The 23,603-nt window shown below is 47.7% G+C and overlaps 1 protein-coding gene across 2 annotated transcripts in view; it reads right to left on the bottom strand.

Annotated features, from left to right (window-relative positions):
- Positions 1-23,603, bottom strand: part of NOMO2 (NODAL modulator 2) — a 45,622-nt gene that overhangs the window by 13,670 nt on the left and 8,349 nt on the right. The window contains exons 4-22 of one of the 2 annotated variants that reach the window (XM_061600079.1): positions 22,525-22,625; positions 22,295-22,401; positions 20,399-20,471; positions 19,636-19,788; positions 19,018-19,155; positions 17,082-17,171; positions 16,788-16,893; positions 15,429-15,579; positions 14,560-14,737; positions 11,956-12,097; positions 11,033-11,164; positions 10,239-10,375; positions 8,895-8,982; positions 6,812-6,875; positions 4,553-4,648; positions 3,877-4,086; positions 3,144-3,226; positions 1,946-2,105; positions 32-158 (exon numbers count right to left, since the gene is read on the bottom strand). In XM_061600079.1, coding sequence (XP_061456063.1) covers positions 32-158; positions 1,946-2,105; positions 3,144-3,226; positions 3,877-4,086; positions 4,553-4,648; positions 6,812-6,875; positions 8,895-8,982; positions 10,239-10,375; positions 11,033-11,164; positions 11,956-12,097; positions 14,560-14,737; positions 15,429-15,579; positions 16,788-16,893; positions 17,082-17,171; positions 19,018-19,155; positions 19,636-19,788; positions 20,399-20,471; positions 22,295-22,401; positions 22,525-22,625 — 2,336 coding nt within the window. The remainder of the gene's footprint in view (positions 1-31; positions 159-1,945; positions 2,106-3,143; positions 3,227-3,876; positions 4,087-4,552; positions 4,649-6,811; positions 6,876-8,894; positions 8,983-10,238; positions 10,376-11,032; positions 11,165-11,955; positions 12,098-14,559; positions 14,738-15,428; positions 15,580-16,787; positions 16,894-17,081; positions 17,172-19,017; positions 19,156-19,635; positions 19,789-20,398; positions 20,472-22,294; positions 22,402-22,524; positions 22,626-23,603) is intronic. The other variant, XM_061600080.1, reaches the window with a different exon arrangement.

Below are 23,603 nucleotides of genomic sequence, written 5' to 3'. Positions count from 1 at the left end.
CTGGTGTTCTGGAGGACGTGCAGAACGTTACCTCAAAAGTGACTCCGGCGAGAGCGAACGCTTTGAAGTCCCCGACAGTCCCTTCCACGGCACTCAACACAAATCCTTCTTTCTGAGCCGTAATGGCGTACTCCAGGTCGCTGTGAAGTGGCCCCACGCTTCAAAAAGAAAAAGAGAAAGGGAGTTCAGGCTAATGGGAAGTCAGCAGGGCAAGGCAGCGGAAACAGCAGCAGAGCGTGGGAGATAAGACTTTGCCATCTGCAGTCGTGCCCCCGCCGCCCTTTGGGACATCGATGCCGTCTGGACCGGTGAGCAAGTCCAGGCGATGGTTGTCGGGGTGCCGGAAACGCCCCTGGTGCTGGTGCTTGGGCCCAAATCAAAGCAGGCGGCGTTGCCAATCGCTGGCTGGAAGGACGACACCAAAGGGCAACATGGGGACATGCTTCTCTGATGTCCAGTTCTCTTGGTGGACTGCTTAAGGATTTTTCTGCCTGCTGTAGCCATTGTAACGTGCTGTAATACAATGAAACTACTCCAGAAACCAAAGAAGCAATACAGTTAAAAGTCAGTATGTATTTTTAATGGGATCGACGCGCCATCGCCCACCTTCAGCCACAAATCCACAGAAACGCTGCAGACCATCTGAATGAAGCCTGTGGACCACTGGTGGTCTATGAATCACAGTTTAGGAACCCCTGGCCTAGAATGAGGGACAAGAAAACGTATGCCAACCGACAGCAAAGCGGGGAGATTGGATGTGTTGTCACCTGTTTTGCCATCCTGCCTTGTGTTTGTGACTGGTTGCTTAGCCTGACTGTCTGTACACTTTGCTGTTACTTTGCAATTTGTATTTTATTGCATTTTAACACACCCAGCCTTGAGGGATTAATGCCCAGCATTACCAACTATTGCGTATTTTGTCGCTGATGCAACTCCGATACAGACAGACTGGGATAAGGTTTCCACTTAAAAGGCTTGTTGAAACAGGAAGGTCTTCAGTAGGTGCCAAAAAGGTAACAAGAGCCTGTCTAATATTTAAGGGTAGGGAATTCCAAAGGGTCAGTGCCACAACATGAAAGGCCCGATGTGATGAGATGGCATCTGCAGGAGGCCCTCACCTGCAGAGTACAGTGATCGACTGGGAATATAAGGGGTAAGACGATCTTCCAGGTATCCTGGTCCCAAGCTACATAGGGCTTTGTACACCAACACCTTCGCCTCTACGCTGCTCTACATTCCTCACTGTCAATCTAACACAAGGAAGCTTCCTCATACCAAGTCAGATCTAGTGCTCTACACTGGCTGGCAGACGTTCTCCAAGGTTCTCAAACAGGGGTCTAGAAGATAGTGAAAGGCAAACTAGGAACTTGCGCTTGTGAAGCATACCACTGAGCAACAGCCCCACCAGTTATGTGGCAACATGCATTGGATCAGATTGTAAATCTAAAAGGCATGAGCAAGCAAGATAGGAGAGACAGATGACATTCTCCTGCAATTCAATGAGAACTGCAGTAAGGAGAATAGTGGAGTGAGCAAGAATTTACCAACACTGACCAGAGGCCTCTAACTTAAAAGAGAAAGCTGATACAGGTGCAGGCGAAATCTCATCATCAGCCTTGATTGAATTAGCCCATTTGTCCTACAAAGAGCATCAGTTCTCAAATCCTTGTCCTTGGGCCTTCCGTTCCACAGCCCTATCTACAGATCTGCATAGGTCAACCCCAGAAGACATAGAGTTGGATCCTACAAGAATTCTGCTCTTATACGGGGAGTTCCCAAAGAAGCTGCCCCGAAAAACCACTCGCAAGGATCAAGGGACGTCTAGAAACAGTGTGAAGCGGCACAGGGGACTGAAATTGGAGGACAAATTTGCAGGCACACCCTCACATGACACCAGAGGGCCCTAGAGTAACCCTCTGGACCCAACCCATGGAAATTGGTTTACCTGTAAGAACCTTTGTCGTCTGTGAAAACAGTGATGAGGGGGGACAGCGCTCCTTTTTCACTAATGACGATCTCCACACCCTCCAATTCGGGATGAATCTGTCCTTCCAGAAACAAACCTGCTTTTCCATGTATTTCTAACAGCTTTCCGGGGCAGCTCTCTTAAGTGCAAGGGGAGGCAGGGAAGGAGGAGAAAGCGGGGAAACAGAAAAAGTTATAGCGTCGATTAAAAAAAACACAAAAACTCCAGGACCATTTCACCTCCTCTCTCTAATGGCCTTTTGCAAGATGGCGAACAGCTTTTCCTTCCCCTTTTTTTTTAAGAAAGGCTTTTTGGATCATATACAGCTGCTTCCTTTTTCAGTTTTCATTGTTGAAGCAAAATTATTTTTGATGGTTGCTTTTCTTCCCTCTAGAACAGTGGTTCCCAACCTGGGGGCCGGGACGCCCAGGGGGGGCCTGCGAAGTAATCCAGAGGGGGCCGTGAACAGTAAAGAAATGAGTTATTAATTTTTATAAAAAGATCTGCACTCCCTGGATGCTATCTGGTCCCTACTGCCGCTGCAGATGACACCTCCCCCTTGCTCCAAACGAGAGGGGAGGCCTTTTGCTGAAGCGCCAGAGCGTCTTTCAGGCGCACTAAGGGCAGGCGTCTGCCTATAAAATACATGGCAGATGCCAAAGGAGGCTGAGGGTGGAGCTACCAGGAAGAAGAGGGGATTACTATCACCGATTCCTGTCTCCTTGCACTGCCGCTACTGGCAACGCCCTTACTTAGAATGAGAGGAGAGGGCTTTTTGTGAAGCAAAAAGAAGCTAGCCTGCAAAGAAAGGCTGCTTTCCCCCTTCCTTCCTGGCAGCCAGCCTGCCTCCCTGGGGGGAGGGGTCACAAAACATTTTAAGCTATAAAGAGGGTCCCGTGCTCATAAAGGTTGGGAACCACTGCTCTAGAATGTAAGCAGAGCCTGCTAGATTAGGCCAAATGCTGACTTCCTCCGGCATCCTGGTTTCAAGGTGGCCAAACAGATACCCCAAGTCTATGGAAGCCTGCAGGGGGAGGTGCTATGCTTTATACTCCTGTGGTCCTTTCCTTGAAGTCCTACACTCCCTGCCCAGGATCCCAGCTTAGCCACTCTACCCACTGAGCTATGAGGCATCTTCCGTGGCTACCCCAATGTGAAGCGGCTGCCAAGATTTTACCTCCGCTGACAACCGTTTCTATTGAAGGCGGATAGAAAAGGAGCTCTTTTGAGGACGGCGTCACCGTTATTTTCTCCCCAGACCTGGAATAAAAATCAGAAAGGGCACAAGTTGGACCCAGACAGCTTAGTCCAAGCTGCTGTCCCAAGGGCTCAGTGGAAGAGCATCTGCCTTGCACGCAGAAAGCCCCAGCCTCAATCCCCGGCAGGACTGGGAGAGAAGCCTGACCGAAATCCAGTAGAGCCTCTGCCAGTCAGAGTAGGCAGTATTGAGTCAGATAGATCAATGGTCTGACTCAATATGAGGCAGCTTCCTAGGTTCTTAGAATATGCTAAAGGGGAGGGGGGCTTTTTCAGCCTGAGGGCCATATTCCCTTCTTGGTGACGTTCTGGGGGCCACATGCCACTGGTAGGTGTGGCCAGAATGAAAAGTGGGTGGAGCAACAAATGCAAATGTTAGCTTTGTACAGCAGGCTAGTTTCTCTATTCTCCATCAAGACAAGCATAAGGGTTCAAGGACACCTTCCAGCCAGGCTGAAACACCTGGGGTGCAAAGCAGGGGTGGTGAAGGGTGTGGCCTGACGAGAGCGCCGAGGGCCAGACAGAAAGACCTCAAGGGCCACGTTCAGCCCCTGGGGTAGAGGTTCCCCTCCCCATGCTAAAATGTGAAGAGAAACAAGTCCAGCCCCTCCCCCAAGGCAAAATGAACTTCTTTGAAGGGAAGACCAATGCACCTTGCCCAATAGGAAAACTCGTAGTGGAACGGCCCTTGTAGTTCCTCCACCATTTCCTGCACCGGCGGCTCGGACCCTTCCTCTTCGGGGCCTTTCTTTTCCCTCTCCTGCCTGCGGGCCTCTATTTCGGCCAGCTGCTGCTCCCGGCGCAGCTCCTGCTGAGATTTCAGCGGGCCGAGCACCAGGTCGGGTTCACTGTCAATTGAAGACCTGAGGGGAAAAGCAAAATAAAACCTAAGAAGAGTCCAGCTGGATCAGGCTAGCGGCCCCTCTAGTCCAGTATCCGGTTCTCACGGGGGCCAAGGAGATCCCTCTGGGAAGCCCGCACACGCCAGAGCGCTCTCCCCTCCTACGATTTTCAGTAACTCCTATTCAGAAGCATACTGCCTCCGACCATGGAGGTAAAACAAAGCCATCAGGGTGAGTAGCCAATCAAGGAGAAGCTCTTTAAAGAAGCCCCTCTCCCATCTTCTTCTTTTGGGGCATGAAACAGGATAGGGGAACCGGTGGCCCTCCAGAAGTTGCTGGACTACAGGTCCCACGATTTCTGACCCCTAGCCATGTTGGCTGGGGCTGATGGGAGCTGGAGTCCAAAAATATCTGGAGAGCTACAGAAAACTGATATTTATTAAAGCGGTAATTCAAGGAGAGATTTTGCAGCCCTTTCAATTCTTACTTAATGGTAACCATCACATCCATCAATTTATCTGCTGTAATAGTTCCAAGGACATGGTGCCGAATTGCAGTCAGTGTGAGGATACTTGGAGCAGACCTGCAAAAAAAAAAGAAGGTGTGAGAACAGCCCCCAACAACCCCACTTTGACTTCCACTAAACTCTATAAAACTCCTGGGAAGGAAAAGGATTTTCAGCCATTTTGTATTTGGTTTGTGGTTGAAAAACTTAGGTTTTTAAAAGAGTTGTTTTTTTGCCTTACAGACTCATGTACAGCAGGTCACCAGCTCAAAGGAAGGTTAAAAGTTTAAGGGGATGTTTTGCTCAAGACATTTTGCACAGGGGAGTCAAAGGTTCAGCATAGGATCCCAGCAATTAAGTTGAAATAGAAACTTAACGGGCTGTGAGTTTGCTGCTGGAGCAAACTACTCATGGGGCTGCACATGGAGGTGAAGAAGAGGCCAGGAGGCATGCAAAATAAAAGAATCCTAATAAATATAACTTGCCATAGCACGCACCATTTTTCTAGCTGAAATAAGTCTCTTCTCCTTATCACAGGTGAGGGAACCTTTGGCCCTCCAGATGCTGCTGAACTACAACTCCCATCATCCCTGGCCCATTGGCCATGCTTGCTGGGGAGTTGTAGTTCAGCAACATCTGGAGGGCCAAAGGCTCCCCACACCTTTCCTATTAGCTTTGTAGGTTTATTCCCATCTCTGTGACACAGCAGGTCCCAGAAGTGGAACGATGCCCAACAGCTATGGTTTGTCAATTCAGACATCACATCAAACCCTAGTTAGGCTTCCTCAACCATAGTGCGATGTGTTGTCTGAACTGAACAGGTCACAGGTGGAGCGATGCATGCATACAAAAAGCAGAGGCAAGCAGAATGTAAACATTATATAATGTGTTTTGGGACAACACTGATGAATATGCCTCTAATAATATTTGCTAAACATTCCGTCAAGTGCCAATCATTTCAACATCTTTAACACCTTCTTTTAATATTTTATAGTGAACATTTTCAGTGCTGCGGAGAAATCAATCTGTCAAGTATGGCTATTTGAAATGGCATATTTACAAAGCATATGATTCCCCCCTCCCCAAAGGGATGAATTTATCCATGCGAGGACTTCATGAATATTGGTCTGATCAACATTCTTAGAAGTCAGTGTGATGCACTCCCTCTACTGGTGGTTAGAAAAAAAAAGCAGTTGCAATCAAATTAAGATTTCTCATCACCATCTGAAGAACATTTAAGTGACCTTTAGATATTATGGGGGCAGTATGGAAGCCTCGTTCACAGGCCAAGCTGTTTGCTCATAGCACTGCTGTATTATTTATTAATCTATTTATTAAATTTATATCCTGCTCTTCCTCCCAGTAGGAGCCCAGGGTGGTAACATTTAAAGACCTGCCAGAAGGTAAGGGTCATGGCTCTGTGGCAGAATACACAGGTTACACGCACAAGATACAAGGTTCAAACTCTTGCGTCTCCAAGGTAGGGCTGGAAAAGATCTCTGTCTGAAACCATGGGGAGCTGTTGACAGTCTATGCAGCCCAGACTAACCTGACCTTGAGTCTCCAGATGTCACTGGACTCCCAATTCCCATCAGCCCACAGCCAGCATGGCCAATGGTCGGGGTGATGGGGGTTGTAGTCCAATATCTGGAGAGCCAAGGTTGGGGTAGACCAGGGTAGGGAATCTTTTTGGCTCTGCAGGCCGAAGATCCTTATCTGGCCCCACCAGCACAAGCCAACCTTGACAGGTGGGCGGGGCAACCCACCTAGCTCATGATGTCATCGTGACATCAGGTAACTGACAAGGGGGCTGTGTTGCCCACTTGCCAAAATCCTTTGTGCAGCGGTTCCCAAGCTTGGCTGGAAGGTTCATAGACAATACCGATCTGGATGATACAAAGGCCCGAATTATAACATAGCATCTTCCAAAGTTCCAAACAAAGACTCCAGGCCCTTAGCAGGCAAGCGTCACCCAGCTGGGATTAGGGAGGAGAATCCTGCGATAAGGATCCACTCAACGGGCCCTAACCATACAATGCCTAGCTTTTAAGCACGACAGCAATGCTGCGGAATAAACCCGAGGGAAAGCAGGTCCTCCACCAGCTCTGTGACATCCCAAAGATGCCAGAAGCTGATTCACATGTGCGCAAAGCCTCCTTGAACTTTATCATCACATTTATTTATCCTGAATATTGGTCATGAAGATCTCACAACAGTTACCAGTGGCCACCCCATGCTTACGTATCATAGGTGTAGTATTCGTGTTCAAAACGGTGACAGGAACGGGGTGTTACTTCATACACACCTGGAAGTAATAAAAAAAACGACACACAGTTGCACTCTGGTTGTGTATTTTGGGGGTTCTCACGTTTCCAAAATTACACCAACTGAAACCAACACAGCCATACAAGCCTTTTCGTCCACTCTTGAAATGGCCTCGCTTCAGCAGTTTTGCCGGCCACTCAAAAGCATGTGCCATATCTAATCAATAGACTTGCCCAACAGAAGATGCCATCCTACTGACTCTGTCTCAATGTAAATTGCACCGGAAGACAGGCACTCCTCCTGTGTTCCACAGCCACCCATCTGTTGCAGCCCATGCACTGCTGAGCTGGTAAAGTACTGCAAGAGGTATTTGGTTTCTCAAGGTCAGGGGAAGGCACCTACTCTGGCTCTACAGCCTCACTTGCTACGGGAGACAGTTCAATGGGCATCCCACTTCATCCTCTTCACAATAACCCTGTGAGGTAGGCTAGGCTGACAGTGATTGGCTCAAGGTCACCCAGAGAATCCAAGTTCTTCCATCCCAAGTTCAACATACTAACCACTACACCAGCCTTTCCCAAGCTTTGGGTCCCGAGATGTTGTTGGACTACAACTCCCATCAGACTCGGCCAGCATGGCCAACAGTCAGGAATGATGAGAACTGTAGTCCAGCAACCTCTGGAGACCCAAAGGTTGGGAAAGGATACACTACACCATCCTTCCTAGCTTGCTAGACTATGACTGTCAGCTGATCCTAATACGTTGGAGAAAGTGGATAGAGAAGTTTTTTCTCCCTCCCTCATAACACTAGAACTCTGGGATATCCAATAAAGGTGAATGTTGGAAGATTCAGGACAGACAAAAGAAAGGACTTCTTCACCAAGCACATACCCCAGGCAGGGGGAGGTGCCCCGATCCTCCTGAGATTGTCTGATCAAAACAGGAAAGGAGCGCTACTTACTCTTGTCTCCTTCAGAGACAGTCCACAGCTTAGGAAACAGAGCATAAGCACACATGTAAGAAACCAAAGCTTCACTTCCTGTTATTCTTTGTTAAGAAATTCCTCTCTGGTTCCCTGGGAGAAATGCTTCGAAGCCACGGAAAACTAGACTTGGGAACCGAACTTAAGTACATAAGAAGAGCCTTCTGGATCAGGCCAGTGGCCCATCTAGTCCAGCATCCTGTCCTAGATCTGCTCTGTCACTGTGCACAAGAGATAGCGATGGCTTCTTGGATTACTTCAAGAGGATTAGACAAATTCATGGAGAGTAAGGCTATCAATGGCTATTAAGAATGATGGCTGTGATCTACATCCACTGTCATGGAGGCAGTATGCTTCTCAACACCAGTTACAGGAAAGCGCAGGAGGGGAGAGTGCTGTTGCACTCAGGTCCTGCTTGCAAGCTTCCCTTAGGCATCTGGTTGGCCACTGCGAGAACATGATGCCGGATTAGATGGGCCACTGGCCTGATCCTGCAGGCTCTTACGTTCTTTTGTTGCATGTTATGCTCAGTACTGCTGCTCTTTACGTCAATGGTTCCCCAAATCTTTTTCTACCCACGGACCACTCAAAGTTTGCTGGGGTTCTCGGTGGAGCACTTCAATGATTTTTCTGCCTGCTGTAGCATCTGTAATGTACTGTGCTAGACGCTGTATGATTTTTAATTGTATTTTTATTTATTCTTTTGTGTCTTATACATTGTATTTTATTGCATTCTGCGGAATTCATGTTGCAGTACAGGAAAATGCAATTCAAGAAATAAAAAGTGCAATAAAAATACAATTAAAAATCAGTATGCCATCTCCCATCTTCAACCGTGAGTCCACAGACACGCCACGGACCACCTGCACAAAGCTTGCGAACCTCTGGTAGTCCACAGACCAGAGTTTGGGAACTCCGGCTTTAGGGGATATGACACACACATCTGCCTGCATTTTTGGACTCACCTTGGGCCTAAGGCTATGAGGTGGTCCCAGGCCATGGAAGCAGCACTTCAAAATTTGCCACTTTCTACTAGAAACCTACCGCACACACGTTCGCTTGCAAAGAGGCGCTTACCTGGCTTGGAGAGACAGAACCTGTTCACTCCTTTGGACAGGTTGTAAATGCCAACATTCTCTGGTCCATTTCCATCCTGATAAAACTCCTGACGGCAGAAAACCCAAGAATTCTATTGGCAGGCATCATCACATGACCTTGGCAGTTTTCAAGTTAAACAGCTACAGCAGTTTCCAATTCCGCCTCCAGAATTAGACCCGGACAAGGCAGCACAGAGAAACGTTAAATATATATATATATATATATATATATATATATATATATATGTTGCAAGCCCAGAAATGCAGACAATATTTTGTTCATTGTGGGTGTTTCACCTGTTTTCATGTTTTAATGGGCTTGATTATATATTTTAATGACATACATTTTAATGTGATTGTTTTACTATGTATTTTCATTATGAGCAGCTGCACTTTTCCAAGTGGTTTTATTCTTGTTAGTTTGCTGTTGGCTTTTGTTCTGTGAACCACGTTGGTATTTCTTCTTGAAAGGAAAGGTGGTATATAAAATTATTTTAATGCTGATAATAACAGAAAAAACCCTAAAGCAGGTGGGTGGGCGGTCAGGGAGCCTCAAGCCCAGGGGCCAAATGTGGCCCTCCAGACCTCTAAATCTGGCCCTCCGGACTCTACCTAGGGCACACCTCCTTCCCCAACCCACACCCCCTCGCTGCTCCTGCTCCATGCCTGGCTGGAATGCATCCTTGAACTGTGGCAATGACTCTCGCTTGCCTGGATGGAGAGGTGTGCAGAAGCCTCTGGCTTTTGTGCTGGTATGCAAAGGGAAACAGTCACATCCACTGCCCTGCCCACTTTTCCCCCCTCTCTGGCCCCGCCTACCACTGCCACGTGGCTCCCAGAAAGATGACCAGGAGGGGATATGGTCCTCGTGCTGAAAAAAGGTTCCTGACCTTTGCCCTAAAGGAACGTACAAAGCCTGACTTTAAAAAGAGCGAATGAAGAAAGGGGTCTACGTGCACAGGACGTTCGCAGGCAGATCCTATGCAAACAAGAGACAGCCACATGCCGCAGTCCAGCGGCTTGCAGGGCGAGGCGGATCGAGCGCTCACAGAAGGCAGCCACGATCTGTTCCCTCTCCACGTTAGGGGGTGGCTGTAGCTCAGTGGTAGAGCATCTGCCATGCACACGAGGGGGGTTCCCGGATTCAGTCCCCGTAGGGCTGGGAATGACCTCTGCCTGAAATCCTGGAGAGTCGCTGCCACTCAGTTTACACAGTACAGAACCGGGGGGACCACTGGCCTGACTCTGCATAAGGCCACGTCCTATGTAGTGGGACAATTCAGCACACCCAGGCCAAAACAAATGCTTGCAAGCCGGTACCTACCAAAGTAATTGCATGGGAAAGGGAACAGCGGAGCATATATCCAGTCTGGCGGAACTCAATCCCCGATGCATCTTCTTCCAAAACCTCAAGCTCCAAGGATTTATTCTTCCAGCACCAGTCTTCACGGATGATGCTCACTGACGAAACATAAAAAAGACAACTGTGTGGGCAGTGGGTGAGCTGTAATGTTGGCTGCTTCTTATGCATACAGCTAGACAAACTCAAAAGACATCCAAACCTCCTGTAAGCATTAGCATTTCATCAAGTCCAGACACAGAAAAACAAAGCATATTTGGGTGCAGCCAATGTGGCACCCTCCAGACGTTGCTGAACTACAACGCCCATCATCCCTGACCAATGGCCAGGCTGGGCGGGGCTGATGGGACCTGAAGCCCAACCATGTCTGGAGGACACTCAACTAACCTATTAACTGGTTAAACTCTGCACGACGAAATTTAACCGCAAGTCCTTTGGAAAGCAATCTCGGTTGAAAAGTGGGGTACAAACAGTAATTAGCAAACACTTTCACTATTTGTGACAGCAACCATGCAATAAAAAAACCTAGTGGACTGGAATTAGTGCAAAGACTTCTGCCTGCACCACGGGACTTCCTCTCCCTCTCCATGTGTTCACTAACACCACCCCCGCCAAATCTGCTCTGGAGGGTTGGGGGAACCGCCAGAAGAGATTTGGGAGGTGGGCTGGGAGAGGAAGTCCTCTTGCGCAAGAGGAAATCCTTGTGCTAACAGGATGGCCTGGTTAGATGCAACCCAGAAGCTCTATGAGATCCTCACTTTTATATTTGCCCGGAAGAACGTTTTCGAACAAGAAAGTCGCCAAGTTAGACTTCACCGCAAGCTGGAGGCTGCGCTTCTCTCCCTGCCGGTTCACTGACTGAAGAGTCACTGACAGCTCGCCGCAAGCGTCTGGAGGAAGACAAAATGGGGAGAATTAGTATCATGATTGTTTATTAAATTGATATCCTGCCCTTCCTCCCAAAGGGAGCCCAGGACGGCAAACAGATGATAATGCACTAAAAACATCTTACAAATAAAGTATCTTTAAAAACAATTCCGACGCAGATACAGAGAAAGTGAAAGGAGGTGCGTCACAGATTCCGATACACACAGGGTTGTTCACTCGTTTGCCTCCGGATGGCAGAACGCCAGTTTGAGAACAATCTTGGGTTGTTTCACACATTACGCCAAGGCAAACCCGGGTCTGCCAGCAAGCATACATTTGACAGGAAGTTGCAGCCAAACACAGGGCTGTATCCTGAGTAGAGCCGTTAAAATTAATGGCCCTCAGCTAGTCACGTCCATTAATTTCAATGGGGCTACTCTCAGCATGACGAACACTGGACACAACCCACAGTTACCAGAGAAGGATGCCTGTACATTACAAGTTTGCAAACCCAAACAGGTAAAAGCAATTTTAAAAAATCTGCTTCCAGATTAATTGGGAGTGTCTTTTAAGTCCATCAAAAGGATTTTAATTAATCCAACTGCAGCTGTGAAGCAAGAGGCCTTGGCGGCTATACTGCAGGAGGCAGCCAATGTGCTGCCCTTCGGACTACAACTCCCATCATTCCTGATCATTGGCCTTGCTGGGCTGGGGCTGATGGGAGTTGCCATCCAACAACATCTGAAGGGCTATCCCTGCTATATTGTATGAGTAACCTAAGCCAACTCTTTCCATCTGTCAGTGTAAATCTTACCCAAGCAGGTGACTTTCCCTGAAATGGAGGCCAAGAATTGGGAAAAGGTGACATCCAGCACTGGCTTGGAGGCAACGGTCACAGAGAACGTTTTGGGCTTCAAAGCAAGGCCTGCTCTGGCTTCTGCCTCAGGAACCATTACCTTTAACAAGCAGAGGGATGTCAAGAATTACTTCTTACGTGAAATGGAGAACCACAAATAAAGGACGTCGGCCGTACCTAGTTCGCTAACCAATAGCCTAGTGGCAAATTCAGAAGAGCAGGGTCCTTTCATGATAGTCACACACACACACACACACCCCAATTTTCACTTGTCTGAGCCCACAGGAGCCACACAAGTTCTGCTTCAGAGTCTTGGGGTCTCCCCCCACAGCCTTTTCTCTCTTCATTACCGCTCTGTGGTTCTTTCACCTCCTCCTACATTCCCCTCAAAGTGATGCTGCAATCCTGTCCCAACCCCACTTACCTGGGAGTAAGTTCCACTGAGCTCTGTGATTTACCTCTGAGTAGACATTTCTCCACCTTTCTTCCCTTCAAGCTCACTGCTAGCACAAAGAAGCTCTGCTCCACTTACACAGGAGTAAGCCCTACTGAACTCAGTGGGATTTACTTCTGAGCAGACATTTTTAAAATTCAAATGTGAATTCTCCAAAGCTTTTTCCTCTCCCTCATTTTTTTCTCCTTCCTTCCCTCAAACTCACTCACTGCCAGCACACAGAAGCAGTGAACTCAATGGGACTTATTTCTGAGTAGACTTTTTAAAAATTGCAGTGAGTCCTTCAAAGCTACCCCCCCCATTTTTTTCCTCTTTCCTTCCCTCAAGCCCATTTCCCTCTTTCTTGCTCTTGCCTCCATTTTAGCCTCATTCCTCTCTCCCGCTCCACAGCTCCAGCAACTGACATTTCCTTCAGCTCATTTCTGATTGGCAGGGAGGGAGAATCAACAAAAGACCTCTTTCTTCAGGGTACCGGTACACGTGGTGATTTTTCAAATCACCATCTCTTTCTCAAGAGCGGCTGGACCCAGGTACAGGGGGCTTCTCCCTGGGTACAGAGTAATGTGTGAATACCCCCATCTTGGTTTACTTTCCCCTGCAACGGCTGAAGAAGCCTGCACCTTTCCAACTGGGCTTCCAGCCTCTTTTTGTCTCTTTTTATAGCTCAACCGTCCACCTGTCAGGCCCTTTCCACTTTTCTAGCCAGAGCTGGGAAAGATCAACCGTGATACCGTAACCCTATCAGCCAACAGGCGGCATCGTCAAACTTTTAAGTACGTTTTCCTTTTGAAGTTAAATTGTAAAGTATGATTTCTAGAACATTACAATAGCTATAAGCAAGGGTGGGGAACCTTTTTCAACCCAAGGGCCACATTCCCTTCTGGACAAACTTCCGGGGGGGGGCACATGCCAGCAGTCGGCAGGGCCAGAGGTAAGAGCGGGCAGAGCAATTAATGCCCATTTTATCTTTATACAGTAGGCTAGTTTATATGTGCATGCGCCTCTCCATCCCGGGACGCAAGAAGCGCTATAAGGGTTCACGTACCACGAAGGCAAAAACAGTCATGTAGAGCGCAAAGCAGGGCCAGTTAGAGCGTGTAGCCTAAGGAGATGGGGGATTGGCTGGGGAGGGCCAGGTAGAGAGGCTTGGAGGGCCGTATTGAGCTCCAACTCTTCCCACCGCTGACCTATAGCAACTACTCTTGTTGCTCGGCAGGTAACTGAATGCAATTATGGGAGCGATCCCGAAATCTGAGTGTTAGGAGAAGCCTCCGTTACAAAAATGGCCTGCAAGAGATATAAGCAAGGACTGGTTTATGCAGTAAAATGGGGGGGGGCTTTTATTTATTTATTTATTTAATTCAACTTTTATACCGCCCATAGCAAGGCTCTCCGGGCGGTGTACATCAAATAAACACATATAATTTAAAAACCAGCTGGTCATCAAGTTACAAAAGGATGTATCATATCACTGTCTGTTAAAACATCAAATACAAATACTAAAATATTAATATATTAAGTGTTTAAAAATATTAAACATTAAAACATTAAAATGCCTGGGCAAAGAGGAAGGTTTTCACCTGGCGCCGAAAGGATAGTAATGTATGCGCCAGGCGAACTTCGTCAGGAAGGGTGTTCCATAGTTCAGCTCAAGGGCAGTGTAGTCTTCTGGGCAACCTTCCAGTGGCCGCTTGCCAATGGTGGGCAAAGCCAAAGGCAGAAGAGGACGAAGGAGGAACAAATAGCTTAGGCTATGGGGCGGTATACAAATGTAATAAATAAATAAATGTAAATTTCACTTTTGCACAGTATGCTAGTTCCTACGCAAGCTCCCACACACCTCTCTGTCCCCCAGCCAGGCAAGCAAGCAGCATTATCAAAGACACATTTCAAGCGGGTAAAGAAGGAGCATGAAGCACAGCCAGTGAGGGGCGTGGCCTGTGGAGAGTGCCGAGGGCCAGACAGAGAAGCCTTCGGCCCCTGGGCCCAGGATTCTCCACCCCTACAATAAACAAAAACCTACTTCCAAGTTTCCTGATGTGAGAAGATTTGATTGCTTCTACAATCTTTTTTTTTTTTTAAAAAAATGAGCTAGGAATGCGTCATACCTGGATGACATATGCCCCCGATTTTGCCTTGAAGCAGAAAACCCCACGAGTGTCAGTTTCCGCGGTAGCCATCAACGTTTTGTCCTTGTCTTGTGGCAACATCGTCACCTTGTATTTGTTGATCTGCTTGATAGAGTCGGGAAAGCGGGTTACCAGTATCCGTCCGCAGACGCTGAACCTGTTTTAAAAAAGCGGGGGACTGAGTAGCTCATTCATATCAAGAATTGTATGCAGCAGAGGTGGATAACCTGTGGTCTCCCAATGGCTGTTGGACTTCCTACTTCCGTCAGTCCCAGCCAGCATGCTTAATGGTCAGGGATGATGGGAGCTATCTGACATCTAGAGGGTCACAGGTTTCCCAGCCCTGACATAAAGTCGCATCTGAACACAGAAAGCTGCCTTATACAGAGTCAGACTATTGGTCCATCTCGTCTGTCTGCTCTGACTGGCAGCATCTCTCTGGGATTTCAGACAGGGCCTCCTTGGAGATGCCATTGGGGATTGAATCTGGGGCCTCCTGCATGCAAGGCAGATGCTCTGACCTAGGGCCCTTCCCACTCAGGAAGCTGAGCTTTACCGAACGGGACCATTGGTCCATCTACCTCAGTACTGTCTACCCTGACTGGCAGCAGCTCTCAAGGGTTTCAGATGGGGGACATTCGCAGGCCTTCCTGAAGATGCCAAGGATTGAACCTGGGTCTTTCTGCATCACTGAGCCACCAGCCTTCCCTGGAGTGAGGCCCCTGGAATATCCCAAAACATCTTAGCTCGGCTCTGAAAAATCCAAACACTGCTTCCCCCCACCGTCTTGCTCTGGTTTTGCAGAATGTTCTCCACACATACACACCCGCCGTTCAAAGGACACTCACTCTGTTGCGATTATGTCAGCCAGCTGGGGAGTGTTGGGGGCAATTTTCACCATGATGGTATCAAAGAAAAGATGCTCCTTCTGGGCTTGAATGGTGTATGTGCCGGTGGTTATATTTTCAAGGCGAAAAGAACCATCAGACTTCGTGGTAACTATTATGTACAGAAGGGGGGGGGAACAGCCAAGTGTTAACAATACAGCTTTCATTAGGGGTGGGGAACCTGCGGCCCTCCAGATGTTTCCGGACTCCCAACTCCCAGCATTCCTGACCATTGGCCATGCTGGCTGGGGCCAATGGGAGTTAGACTTTGACAGCATCTTGAGGTTCACAGCTTCCCCATCCATGCTTTTTTCCAGGCAAAGGGCCACAATCCCCACTGCACAACCTTCCGGGGGCCACATGCCAGTGGCGTGCAGGGCCAGAGGCAAAAGTGGGCAGAGCAAAAAATGTGAATTTTACTAGTTTCAGCCAGCTAGCGTCTACACACACCCCTCTATCCACCATCCTGGCAAGCAAGCAGCATTTCCTGAGTTCAAGGATACACTCTGGCCAGAGAGGGTTAAAGGGCCACATTTGGCCCCCCGGTCTGAGGTTCCCCACACCTGCTCTATATTTTTCATGAGGAGAATCAGAGTCAGGCGAGGAACCTGTGGTTCTCGGTCATCGCTGGACATTCAACTCTCATCAGCCCCAGCGGGCATGGCCAACGGTCAGAGTAATGGGAGTTGAGCGCCCACAACATCCAGAGAGCTATGTCTGCCTAGGGATGGGGGAGAAATTCGATTCAGTTCATAGTTAAAGCTGAATCCACTCTTTCCAAAACAGTATGAGAACCAAAACACAGGCATGCTTCAAAATTTGCAGTTATCCGAATTTTGCTGTGCAGTTCCCCAAGCAACGTTTACAGAAGTGCAAATATCAGGGAGAAATGTGCACAAATGAATATACTGATGAAAACATACAAAAATGCATTATATTAGGGAAAAGTGATTACAAGTAACGTGTACATTAGTCAAACTGCATACAAAAATGTATTTATTAGGAGAAATTCACGCTAGAATGCTGAAAAATTTTCATGAGGATCTTTTAAACAAAAATTCGCACATTGCTGCAAAAACATGGAGAACCAAATTTTAAGATTAGAACATGAGAAACTGGGAGAAGCAAAACTGACAAATCCTTCTATCCCTACCCCCACCATTAGTCTTACTCAATGTGCACTTATATGCAGAAATCAAAACTTCATTGTAGACACTGTTTGAATTCAGCTAGGCTAACGGCACCTCAACAATGACTGACCGACAAGCCAAATCTCGTGGGTACCTCCGCCAAACCCAGACGAAAATGAGCACCGCATACCTTTAATCTGGCTGTTCAGCATCACAGTAGCATCTGAAATGCCTTCACCTCCAGGGCTGTTCAAAACCCTCCCTGTTACCGAGAAGCCCATGACATGGAAAACAGGCTGAAAAGTGGAGGGGGGAAAGATACGAATAGCCAAATTAAAATCTGTTGCACTGTAGCTGCTTTTCCTCTCCCTGCACCCCTTTTGAAATGGCTTTGATTTATTTGATTCTTTCACGTAAGACACAGCCGTCCATCATTAGCGAAGTTTCCCAATGGACAACAAAGTTATCCAAAAGCAGAACTCACCTCAATTTTCAAACTGTCGTGCTCCACTGTAAAGTCCAATCGAGATGGCGCCACGTCAAATGTGATTCTCTCGCCTCTATAAAAGGGTACCTGATAGTACAGAGAGGCCAAGATTATGCAAGGTAGGTTTCTCAGAAAAACAACAACAAACAAATCCAGACAAAATCCCATACATCATAATGACAGGTATTTCTCTAGGTGAGAGTCAATCTAGGACAGGAGTGTATTTCAGCAAAGGAGAACATCAGAAGAGTCCTACTGGATCAGGCCAATGGCCCATCTAGTCCAGCATCATGTTCTCACAGTGGCCAACCAGATGCCTGTGGGAAGCCAACAAGCAGGACCTGAGCGCTACAGCACTCTTCCCTCCTGCCATTTCCAGCAACTGGAGAGCATTCTACAACACTGGCGCTACCAACGAAAAAGCCTGCCTCCACGTTACCACAAGCCAATCATCACCCAGCAAAATTAGTGATGCTCAGAATTCATCCGATCAGCCAGCTTGTAATGCAACCAGGTAACGTTGCGTTACAAAACGAGTGACATTTATGTAAGCACCATTCCTTTGACTCAGAATGTTCATCCTAACATTTCACCCGGGGATCTTTTTTGGAAGGAAAGAAAGGTTATATATAAGTTCTGCACATGTGGTCAGTAGACCAAGAGCTAATGGCCAGCAGCTTTGTATGACCACAGAGAAAAAATATTTCATGTTAAACCCTTACTCTAAAATACATATACACACCTTTGGTTGCTATGAAATTATGTGGGGTTTTTTAAAGTGCATGCATCCAAAGCACAATTCCCAGGAGGCAAGGGGTTATTATCTATTATTATTAATAGTTACTTTCCCCCCAAAATGAAATCCAAAGCAACTTACAAACATTTTGTCTGTTTTTAATGTAAAAACATCCAACAGTGATACTCAGAGTAGACCCACTGAAATTAGCTTCGGTCTGTTAATTTTAATGGGTCTACAGTGAGTACAACTTGGTTATACAACCCATTGTCGTAACACATATCCACCCAGAACCTTCAACACACACACGGGCTCCAATTTTGCAGGCTGGGTGTCCGAGAAAGCTCATGAATGCCAAACTAATTCCAGATCAAGCCAATCAGGCTCTCCACCCCATCGCCAGACAGAATTTAGCGGTCTGCATGTAGGTCTTGAAACCTCCACATTCTTGAGGCTGGGGTTGCTGACACAATGCATCCGGCCTTCCTCCTTTACCTCCCCATTGCAATTTGGCGTGAAAAGAGCCTTTGATGGGCTCCAATGAAAGGCGTCTTTCTAGCTTAACTGCACCGGAGAGACAATTCTGGGGGACTGGACGGATGCCAGGTGGGGAGGGAAGCGTTAGCTCTTCTCTCCGTAGTTGAGACCCCTCCAGGAAAAAAAATCACCCTCCCACACTGCAAACAGGCTTGGAAAAACTGTCTATCGGTACCAACAGGAGGCTTTTTGTCTTGTCGGAGGTTGCAGTTCGGTTAACCTTCCCTTCCCAGGGAAAGGCTGTGGCTCAGTGGCAGAGCATCTGATCTGCAAGCAGAAAGGCCTAGGCTTGATCCCAGCATTGCCAGGAAGGACTGGGAAGGTCCCCCATCTGAAACCCTGCAGGGCCGTTGCCTATCCGTGTTTGGTTCCCCAGCTGCCCCCTCCAGGAAGATCACACACGTACAAATAAGCGCACACACAATACTTTAAAAAAAAGCTTAAACACTTTTTCCCCCCAAGACTAATTGCTGGCAAGGAGGTGGAGGGAGCGTGAGCTGCGAAGAGTGCGCGCGTGTGCATGGCTGAGCACACGCACGGCCGTTTCTATGATCTCCAAATCCGCCCGTGAGCAAAAAAACGAAAGAAAGGTCGACGATCCCTGCTTGAAGTCTCCACTTTTCTCCTTTAGGAAGGCAAGGGCGCTTTCTCATGGCTCACCACAGTGTATTTCCCACTCGGCAAAGACTGAAAGGTAAACGAGCCATCCTCTTTGGATATGACATTACACAGATAGGCAAGGGAATCATCCCTGCCTGGAAAGCCATCAACGGGAGAGGTGTTGCAGCCCATGATGTCCTGTACCGAGAGAAGACGGACAAGCTCAGTGCCGACAGCAAAGGGATCCAGTGGTGGCTGGTGCTCACTGGGACTGGTGAGGAGGAAGCCAGGGAGCCCAACAGTAGGCAGAGCCAGAGCCAACGACAGGCGGAGCCACATAAGTAGTTCTACCCATCCTCCTCCCTGCTGAATTCTACAAAGACAACACTGAGATTGAGGTGGAGGAAGCTGACAGTTGGGGCTACCCCCCCCCCAAGGCTGGATCTAAGTAAGAATACAGGAGGGGGGGAGGTTGGCTGAGGTTGGTGGGGCAGTGCCCCATTCACCCTAATGGACTAGCCCCTACTGCTGGGAGCCCTGGGAAGTGCACAACCTCCCAACGCATAAGTGGAGCTCCCCGAGTGCCAACGAAGGAGGGGTTTTAAAAAAGGGGGGCGATATCGCATCACCACAAATGCCTAAAAGGAGATTGTTCAATTTTTATGAGGTACGACTGACCTCCTTGGTCACCGTCGAGGAGAAAAGGAGGAACATGACGCCCTTCATGGGCTCCCCATCGCTCCGGACGGATCCTGAAACATTGTAACCGGCGACAACCAGAGAGCCGGAGGCGTAAGCGTTAGCGTTGGTCACTCTTACAGTAGTGCTGGCCTGAAATGTAGAAACATGTAGGAGTATTTTAGCGTATTATTATTTACCTGCCCGTCACCCGAAGGTCTCAGGGCAGGTTACAATATTTAATATACAACATTCAAAACAGTTTAAAATAAATACAACCACAAGAATAGGGTGGGTCCTAAAAACAGAACACATACACTTGGTTTTTTTAAAAAAAATAAATAAAGACTTGATTTCATTGTTTTACAAAAACAGTTCAGCTAATTTGGTTTGGGGCTCTTGTTTTTTGTAACTTCTGCAAGCATTAATTAAGGTTGAACATCCTCGCTGTTCTAAGAAGGTCTGTGCCTTCGAACAGCTTTGCCAATGACAGGGGTGGATTTGAGAACATTGGAAGCTGCCTTACAACTGAGTGAGAACACTGGTCCGTCTAGCTTAGTATTGTCTGCACTGAAAGGCAGCAGCACTTCAGCGTTTCAGGCAGGGGTCCCTCTCCCAGCCCCACCGGGGATTGAACCTGGGACCTTCTGCATGCACAGCAGATGCTCTGCCACTGAGCTATGGCCCTCCCCCCTCCCCATCTTTTCGCTTCTTCCGAAGCATCTTCTCCTCGCTTTACACTTCCGTTTACAGCAGCACTCACCTCCTTCAGTGTCCACGTGGGATGGGAAGCAAAGATTTCATATTCCCCGGGGAGCACTTTGAAAAAGGCATACCTGTAGAAAAGGGACCGTGTGTCACAAACATGACGACTCTTGCTAAGCATTTCCACCGCGTCTCTAAATCTGCCTTCCCCATCCTGGTGCCCTCCTGATGTTGCTGGATTACAACTCCTATCATTCCCTGAGCAGTGGGTCACGATGGCTGGGGCTGATGGGAGCTGGAGTCCAACAACATCTGGAGGGCGCCAGATTGGGGAAGGATGCTCGAAATAAAACAAAAACCCAGGCAGCTCATCGCTACCGACACGCTCAGTTAGGACCAGCCAAGCTGGGGGGAAGGGTGGGATATAAATCAAATAATAACTAAATAAATAAAAGATGGCACCAGGAGCCAAAGATGATTACTGACTCCCTGGACTTAATACTCATTGTATTTATATCCTGCCCTGTTGCCAAGCAAGTCAAGGAATACATGAACTCCTTCCTCCATTTTACCCTCCTGTGAGGTAAGGCAGGCTGAGCGCATGACTGGCCCGGGGCCACCCTGTGAGCTTCAAGGCTCAAGAAGGATTTGAACCTGGATCCCCCAAGCCCTAGTCTGACACTCCAGCCGCTACACAACATTGGCTCTGCACTCTGCTAGATCACACTCTTGAGGACCACAGCAGAAATTCTACTAGGCTGCAGCAGGAGCAGAGGGGAAGAGAAGGGAAGCAGGGCCACTCCATCGGCCCAGTTGAGAGACCCAGCTCTTTTAACTGGAGACTGAACCTGGGACCTTCCGCTTACAATGTGCTGAACCAACTGAGCTATGGTCCATTTCTCCTTGGCTCTGTTCCCTTCTAAATCCCAGTCTTGAGAACTATGGCCACTTGGCTGTAGCAACACAGGAGGGGAGAAGAAAAGCAGGGCCACTCCATCGGCTCAGCTAAGGCACCTGACTTTTAACCAAAATGAAACTGGGGCCTTCTGCATACAAAGCAATGTGCTCTACCAATGAGCTACAGTCCATTCCCTTTCCTTTCTGATCAATACCAGCAAGTCTGCCTAAGAGGAGGAAGTCGAAACAAACAAATGTTTGCTCAGGGCCAACATTTTTAACTGTTTGGGAGCCACCTCTGGTATACAAGCAAGAAAGCAGTTCACACAGGAATTCCCTTCACCTCTTGAGTCTCCTGTTTTTAATTACTGAGTTGTTTTAATGGGATTGTTTTATCGTGCATTTTAATTAAGGATGTTTATATTTTAATGCTTGTGTAATTGGGGGGGTTGATACTCGTAAATCACTTTTATACTTGCAAACTTTAGAGGCCTATTTTGCATCAAGCCGCATATAAACCGTCATCTTCATCTATGGAGTGCATTGAATGCTCCATGCATGTAGTTCCGCTGGCACAATGGGACTGCCATTCCCTCTTCTCCCCCTGCAGACCCCCAAACGTAGCCCCGGAGGGTCCCCCAACTCTCCAGAGCTGTTTTTGAGGGTGTGCAGGGGAAGCTCCACTTTATTTAATCATTAATTCAATTTATATCCGACCACATAATAATAAAAAAGACATTTTAAAAGCATTCTGAAGACAGTTTAAAAACTTTCTCACAACCGGTAATTTCAGGGTTGCCAGGAACAGCCTCTTTCAGCCAATAAATGCCTGTGTAAAGAAACAGGAGTGCTTCTTAGCTTCCTCCTGTAAGTCAGTAAGGAGGGAGACAGATGCACCTCACCAGGGAGGGAATTCTACAAATGGGGAGCCATCACTGAAAAGGCCTCGTTGCATGCATGGAAGTCTCTGACGCCAGTGGAATTGACACGCTGGATACAAACCTATGGTGACAAGCTCATGTTTGGGGGGAAAACCATCAACAAAATTCAGACTCACTTTCCACCAAGTTGAGTAGCCGTGGCTTGTATGTTCACCTCTGACCCAGGATTCCTCAATGCAACAAGAACGCCCGCAGGACCCAACATCTGACCTTTGCTGAGAACCTGCAATTAGTTGACATAACAGCCCTTCAGCTTGCAGGGAAAATAGCATGGAGGCCTGTCTGCTTCCCCAGCACGTCCCCAAAAGGAGGCAGCAACAGCCAATGCAAAAACAAGAGCCTTTACCTTCCCATTGACAGAGAAGCCCGTAAACACAAAATTGGTATCTCCTCCTTTAGTGCAAATATCGTTGATGCCATCCACATGGATGTCTACGCTTGTAGGCTCTGGGAGGAAAATAATGAAAGCAAAAAATATTGAACAGCATAACCGTTTTGCTGATGTCTTCTGTGTCTGTCATACATGAACCTAGTAGGCCACATCCGCCCCTGGGAAGAGGGACGTTGACTGTTAAACCACTCAGAGAACTGTCGCTTCTGTGAGTGCTATAGGGGTCTCCTAACAACAAACTACAGTTCCCAGGATTCTTTGGGGGAAGCCATGACTGTTTCAGGTCATGTAATAGTTCTTCAAATGTATAACGCAGATGTGGCCTGAGTTACCAGGGCTGTGGAGTAGGTACGCCAAGCCTTCGACTCCGACTCCTCTATTTTTCTACTGTCCGACTCCGACTCCACCCAAAATTGCTTCCAACTCCACAGCCCTGGAAAGGGCTGTAAATGTCTTTTTAAATTGGAAGCTCTCGTAGGAGCATTTTTATCGCTGCCTGAGTATGCGCTGATCTTGGCATCACAGCATTTGTCTTCATCTGGGTCCTGTGTCATACACTGACACACAAAATGTTTTCCATCTTGAGTTATGGTGAAATGCTCAACTACAGCTGACTTCATGGGAAGCTTCTTTGACATTTTGAATTTATATTTTTAAAAAATTGTCAATCAAAATTTATTTTGAAGCCAGAGTTGGAATCGCTACATTTCTACCGACTCCACCCAAAATTGCTTCCGACTCCGACTCCACGACTCCGACTCCACAGCCCTGTGAGTTACTTCAGGCTTCACGTGATGACATTAACATTTTGCCAAGGCTTTCCCTGGCCTGTAGGACTAGACCCTGTTACTTCTTAATTCCTCAATCATTTGCTGGAGGACAGAAGCAAATTCATTCTTTGAAGTTTGGAACAGCATTACTGCATCAGTTATCATCCGATCACAGAACACCAGAGACTCACGGCTGGATTTGGAGGACCTGTCAGGGTGATTTTTAATATGGATGTATGAGCGGCAAGTCTCATAAAGGGAAAG

Source organism: Rhineura floridana, chromosome 17 (genome assembly GCF_030035675.1).
Source record: "Rhineura floridana isolate rRhiFlo1 chromosome 17, rRhiFlo1.hap2, whole genome shotgun sequence".
Classification (NCBI taxonomy): domain Eukaryota; kingdom Metazoa; phylum Chordata; class Lepidosauria; order Squamata; family Rhineuridae; genus Rhineura; species Rhineura floridana.
The sequence above is the reverse complement of the archived record's forward strand: the minus strand, read 5'-3'. Positions and strand labels throughout refer to the sequence as shown.